Source organism: Labrus bergylta, chromosome 12 (genome assembly GCF_963930695.1).
Source record: "Labrus bergylta chromosome 12, fLabBer1.1, whole genome shotgun sequence".
Lineage (NCBI taxonomy): Eukaryota > Metazoa > Chordata > Actinopteri > Labriformes > Labridae > Labrus > Labrus bergylta.
Window position 1 is genome coordinate 26,827,527 of NC_089206.1, and position 6,790 is coordinate 26,834,316.

A 6,790-nucleotide genomic window follows, 5' to 3' on the forward strand; every position below is an offset into this window, starting at 1 on the left:
CACAAAATCCATACTAAGCACTCAGAAAAATGTTATTAAATTTCATTTGTTTTCACATTTTCATCTTCCTTTCCTCATTTTTTAACTCACAAAGCCGACTAGCATTCATCTCGTCACCGTATTTTCAGGAAAAATCTAACAAAGTAAAAGCTCTATCTCATTCTGAATGTCACAGTCATAAGTACACACAATTTCTCCTAAGAGCTTTCACACTGAGGGACTTAAAGGGATGTATTAACATTACATTACTCTTAAAGGGTCTAAATGTAGCTTGTGTATTAATGTCTGAGACAGAGGTACTACAGCTGGGCTTGGATTCTAATTTTTCAAGAAGCCCAGTTCATCATGCATCCATTTAAGCACACGAGAAGAAATAGGAGGAGAAAAAAATAAAAAGCAATTCCCAGAGCTTGAACAAATGTCATCTTGTCTTATCACTCACAACCCACTCTTACTCGCACTCAAACCTGTGGAGTCAGACTGCTTATCTTCACAGTATTTGTTACAGAGAATAAAGCTACAGGGGAGTCTGAAGTTACTGCACCACACACATACAAAGACTCACACTCCCTCCCATCCTTTCCCCCCATTTTTTCCCCTTCACGGTCTCTTACCTGTGACGGTGATCAGCATGGGAGCCACCAGCGGCCTGTTGTTATCCAGTTTTCGGCTCAGTCGGATCTCTCCACTGGTATGATTCAGAAGCAACAGGTGAAGCTCGTTCCCTCGGTCGATGGTGTAGTACAGCCTGTCTGACACATCGGGATCGTGGGCAGGTACTCTCCCAATTACACCATTGGGGAAACTGTTGGAACGGTTGGACACGAAGTTGTTGAAGATGATTTGGAAGTCCCGCAGAGTGGGTCTGTTGTCATTCTGGTCAACCAATCGGATACGAACAGTAGCCCGGCTAACTAGAGGTGCTGAGGTGGCCTGGACTACAATGACATACTCGTTGCGGGCTTCATAGTCAAGATCGATGAGTGAAGTGAGCTCTCCTGAAAAGATGTCCATCTGAAAGATCTCGGGGATGTTGCCCTCCACAATCTGGTACATGATCTGAGCATTGGCGCCCTCGTCAGGGTCAGTGGCTGTGATCTGGGCCACTACAGAGCCCACGGCACTATTCTCTTTTACAAGAACCTCAAAGTCGTCAGCGGGGAAGACAGGTGCATTATCATTCACATCTAGGACCGTTACTTGGATGTGCACGGGGGTTTTTTGAGGAGGTACACCACGATCCACTGCATAGGCTGTGAGCTCATAGAATGGAACGCTCTCGCGGTCCAAACGTCGAACAGTGCGCAAGATTCCAGATGTAGGCTCAATGGTAAAGTCTCCGTCCCCATCCTCACCATTTTGGAAGGTGTACTGAACGCGACCATTGGCGTGTGCATCGCGGTCAGTAGCAGAGATTTGGAGGACACTGGTGAAAGGAGGGGCGTCTTCACTCACTGTTCCCTGGTACCTGGGGCTGAGGAACTGAGGTGCATTGTCGTTCACATCATTCACATTCACCTCAACATATGTTGTGTCTGATTTTTGTGGTATGCCATTGTCTTTAGCTGTTATAGCCAGAGTGTAGGTCATCTGGTCCTCATAGTCGAGCTCTGCCTGGAGTGTTATAGCCCCTGTGGAAGTGTCAATGCGGAACTGTGGGATGTTGTCCTCGAGGAAGTATGTGATTCGAGCATTTTCACCAACATCATCATCAGTGGCGCTGATCACAACCACAGTGCTCCCAGGCGGTCGGTCCTCATTCACACTGACAGAGTAGTGGGCACTCTGAAATACTGGCCTGTGTGTGTTGGCATCTGTGATGTTGATGTGCACCTGACAGGTGTCGTGCAGTGTGCGGTCTGAGGCAGTGACTGTTAGAACGTACCTCCGCTCCTGTTTGTAGTCCAACGGGAGGGCTAATGAAAGAAGTCCAGCCCCTCCTGCTGTGCTGATGGCAAAGCGGTTTCTGGTGTTTCCTCCTGTTATCTGATAGGTCACAGCACTGTTGACATCACGATCCACAGCGGTGACGGTCACTACACTGGTGCCAACTGCTGCATCCTCATTCAGGCGAGAATAGTACTCCTTTTGAAGGAACTCTGGGCGGTTGTCATTAACATCCATCACTGTTATTGTAACACTCGCTGTGGCAGAAAGTGGGGGCATGCCATAATCCCTGGCCTCCACACCAAAGAAATAATGCTCTACAGATTCTCGGTCCAGAATGGTCTTCACAGTGACCCAGCCTGTTGCAGAGTTGATAATGAACGGCGTGTCAGAGCTGGTGCCAGTCAACCTGTACTCCAGGCGGGCATTATCACCAGAGTCAGTATCAATGGCCTGAATGTGGAGGATGGAACTACCAATTGGGGCGCTCTCAAGGACAGATGCCTGGAACGGTGTGGAGACAAAGATGGGTGGGTTGTCGTTGACATCCGTCACCTGTACACTGACAATACCGGTGTTGTTGGAAAGTGGTGGTCTGCCATTGTCCTGTGCACGAACACGGAGCGTATACTCCCGCTCTGACTCATAGTCCAAAGGTGCCACAACATTAATCTCTCCAGTGACACTGTCGATAGAAAACTGTCCACGGCTGTTACCGCTGATAATGTTATAGTGAACAGCAGCGTTACTGTCCTTGTCCCGGTCTGTGGCACTCACACGCAGGATCTCAGAGTGAGGCCTTACATCCTCCCTTACTGCTACTACATAGCGCTTCTCACTGAACTGTGGCACATTATCGTTTTCATCCAGCACAGTGATAAAAACTTTGACAGTCACAGAGCGTGGCCCTGGTTCCTTCCCCTGGTCACTGGCCTCCACTTGGAGTGTGTAGTGCTCGTTTGTTTCCCGGTCCACTGCTCCACGGGTGGTAATAAGGCCAGAGCGAGGGTCAATCTCAAAGGCTGCTCTTGCAATAACAACAGAGTCACCCACAAAGCGGTAACGGATATTGGCATTGGAAGGGGAGTCTAAGTCGGTCGCTCTGAGCTGTAAGATGGGATACCCCTCCTCTACATTCTCCCTGATAGTCTCCCTGTACTCTGCCTGCTCAAAAATGGGAGCATGGTCATTCCGGTCTGCTATAGTAATAGCAACCATCGTGGTGCCAGAGAGGCGTGAGGAGCCAAAATCTGTCGCTGTGACTCGGAAGTAATGCAAGTCCATGTGTTCTCTGTCCAGAATCTGAGTGGTTGTGATGAGACCTGTGTCTGGGTGGATGTGGAAGTAGTCGGATGATCGGCTGTTCATGAGTGGGGCCATTGTGTAGCTCACCCTGCCTGCGTCTCCTGCGTCCGGGTCTGAGGCGGACATGACAATGACTGAGGTGCCGGGTGGTTGGTTTTCAGCTACTTGGACTTGATAGTTATACTGGGGGAAATGGGGGTGTCTATTTGCTGCACGCCGTGAGCGAGGCCATGGCATCAGAATCTTCCTCCCCCTATCACCCTGTGAGGTTTCATCATCTGCTACTATTATCAGTCGCTCCAGACTCCTCTCTCCCCTTGAACTGTGCCTCTCCTCCTCCTCCTCTCCCCCCCTCTTATCCCCCTTTCCTACCTCGTGGCTTTCATCTGCCTGGCTCTCTTCTTTCCCCATCCTGCTATGTGCTTGTGTGATGGTGCTGATGCTACTGGCCCTATCCTGACCCTTCCCTCCCTCTGCCTCTCTCTCCTCTGCCTGGCTTGCCTTTGTTATTACCCTTTCCCTCTCCCACTCCTCCTCCTCCTCTTGCTCTTCTCCCCCTGTTTCTCTCCCTGCCATGAGCCGCGCCTCTCTTTCGCCCACCCCCACCTGTAATTTCCCTCCCCCAACAGCGGCGGACCCCTCCAAGCCCTCTCCCTCCTTCTCTGCACCCCTCTCCCTTTCTCCCTCAGCCCCCATCTGCTGCCTCTCTGAGTGTCTGACACCTTCTAGCTCTAATGGCACTTGCTTACCCGATTTTAATTGCATATGTGCGTGATTCCCTTGCTCGGTGGGTGAACAGTCGCCGGAGATGCTGTCAGCGCACCCTGCGTTTACCATTTCTCGCAGCGCACTCTCCCATAGGTCCAGCTGTTCTTTTTGACCACGCCACGGCGATTTTTCTGTTTCAGATGTATGACTGTATCCGTCAGCCTCCTCGTTTCCTTCCTTTTCAATGTTGTTGTTACTGTTAGTGTTAAATTTGCTCCACAAATACACACGTTGAGAGTCGAGGGGAGCTGTCCATAGTGCTGAAATCACTTCTTGAGGAGAAAGAGCGGAGTCACCCTGCCATGTGGTCAGGTTAATTTCCGAGAAAAACGAGAAGTGATTTGTTGTGGAGTGCTCGGGCTGAGTGAGAGGACGTGGTGTAATTGCCAGTGCTGGGCGAGACGTGGCTGACACATCACCGAGAAAAGTAACGGGAAACTTAGCAGGCGAGAAAAACACTGAGTCACCAGCAGGCTCTGGAGCTGAAGTTGCGTTTACTTCTTCAGCAGAGAAACGCGGTCTGGATGGTTTCACACTCTCTGCGTAACCGCCTGTTTGTGTGTGAGGGGGCGTAGTGACTATCGGGCCAGGATATTTTGATGTGATTTCAGGAATTGCGCTTTTCCTAGAGAGAAAATGTTGGCCTGGAGTCTCTGTTATGCTGCTGGGGGTAAATTGGATGAGGACATTCCTCTGAGCTATGCCTCCCTCCGGGGCCATAAACGCAGCTAAATAACCATCCCCCTTTTCTGCTCTCCCCAAACAACCAAAGCAACCACCGGGAACCTTACTGTTTTCTCCTCGGGTTGGACTGCTCTGCCCTCTGGTTGCTGGCACTGATTTCCCATGCTGAAGCTCATTATCAGCCCTACATGAAAAAGTCAGAATCGGAAAAGCCAAATCATTATCCGGATAATTGGATAAATTAATGCATTTGCTGCCTCGATTCCGCCCTTCCTCTCTTCCATCTCCCCCCTCCCTTCTCTCTTCAACAAGCCACAAACTGTTAGAACTTGCTTTTGGGTCACGGTCAAGGAGTCCACAATAATCTAGGAGTGTCCTGATACTGGGGTTAATCGCCGCCCGGGCATTACATCTGCACGCTTCCCTCTCTTCCTCCACATCTCCCCCTCTCTTCCTCCCCCTCTCCCTCTCTCTGCTCCTAATGCACCCAGTCAAACTGCTATCATCACCCCCCTCTCTGATGCTGCTGGGATCGATAACATTGTGCCTGCCCAAATGAGAACAATTAACAGCCCTCCTGTCCATGCTGGCTGAGCCCCCATCAGCATCCCCATCCCTGCTGTTGTTGCTGTTCCTATAAACTGGATGCGGCTGATTTTGATCAGTGAAGCCGGTCTGGGAGGAATAAAAAGCTGATGAATGAAGAATTTTGTCCAATTTTGATCTCTTGATACAGCCTGAATTGATGTTGGATTTGGAGGTGTAGTTTGAAGCCTGACAGTGAAGTAAGCTATACCCAGAAAGAGGATAAAAGCAACAAGAGAAACAGGATGGCACGGTGCCAGAAGACATGTTGCCGGCCGGGGAGCGGGCTTGTTTGTTGTGGCTTGACCTGTAAAGATGCCTTGGTGTCAGGGAGCACCATGTAGCAGAGAGCATCCTCACCTCACAAGCCCTCTCCCCTCTCATCTTTCCACTTCCGGGTGCCCGGCACAGGCCAAAGGCGTGCACAAAGGCTCCGGCGGCGCCACGTTTGGCGAGGTGTGGCCACGACGCCGGCCACCGTTGTGCGCACACTCTAGTCCTTTGTACTGCCCGTTTTTTGCCGTTTAGAACCGGCGAGGAGGTGAAGGCAGGTGAGGCGGGAGGAGAAACAACGCCCTTCCTCCTCATCCTCATCCTCTCTCTCTCCACTCCCTCTCCTCCGCCGACGCCATCAGAGCTCGACTTGCTCCTAACACCTGGGAGGAGAAGAGGGGGAGGCGTTGGTGGAGCCGGAGGGCCGTTTCCACTCCTCCATAACGTCCCGACTTCATTAAGTCTCTCCCTCCATATCCCCCTCGTCCCATCCCGGTGATATCCTCCCCGCGTCCGTCCTGCATGCTGAAATCCAGAGCATCCTCCAGACTGTATCCACTCTTCGGTCCACCTGCTTGGGCGTAGATTCCAGCTGCCCCACCGCGACTCCCCTGCACTCTCGCACTTCTGCTGCTGAAACTGCTGGCTCAATTTACCGGCGTCTCGGTAGCAGAGGCCCGGGGTCCACCGGTGGGAAGCCCCTCCTGTATTCCCCGTCCCCGGGGTGAGGGCAAACAAAGGGCCGAGGAGAAGCAGGTGGAGTGCCAAAGAAGAGAGCAGGAGCGAGGTGAAGCCCGGTAGCGGTGCAGCCATTTAGTCTCTTCCTTTCTCTGCCTCTCCCCTCCTTTCTCCCTCTTCCACCTTTGCCTATTCTCCTTCTTTCTCTCTCGAGTGCGTCCTCCCGTCTCCCTGTTACCTCACTCTCTCCCTCGTTCTGGCTAGGTGGCCAGTTCCAGGACTGCCGGCACCGCCCGACACCTTCCCCCAGGCTCCCCCGTCTCTCCGTCAGCCTGGAGAGTTGGCATCTACCCGCTGAGGTCCGTGGAGCAGGAGGTCTCAGCGTTAGGAGCGGCGCGGCAGCAGCATTTCTCCTCCCGTTCATTCACATCCAACATGGCTCACACACTCTCACCGACTTACTGGCTGGCTCACACGTTACCCTCTGAGAGTGTGTATGTGTGTGCGCGCTCTTCAAGCAGTGCCGGCACAGCCCGGTAGACTATCCATCCATCCTCACACACAGTCACACTCTCCTCCTCTCTCTTTTTCTACCCCTCCCCCTATTGCT

At 52.0% G+C, this 6,790-nt stretch overlaps 1 protein-coding gene across 1 annotated transcript in view; it reads right to left on the reverse strand.

Moving 5' to 3' along the window:
* celsr3 (cadherin, EGF LAG seven-pass G-type receptor 3) overlaps nt 1–6,454 on the reverse strand; it is a 103,033-nt gene extending 96,579 nt beyond the window's left edge. The window contains exon 1 of the mRNA XM_065961384.1: nt 615–6,454. Within this exon, the coding sequence (XP_065817456.1) occupies nt 615–6,315 (5,701 nt within the window). The 5' untranslated portion in view covers nt 6,316–6,454. The remainder of the gene's footprint in view (nt 1–614) is intronic.
* Between the last annotated feature and the right edge of the window lie 336 nt (nt 6,455–6,790).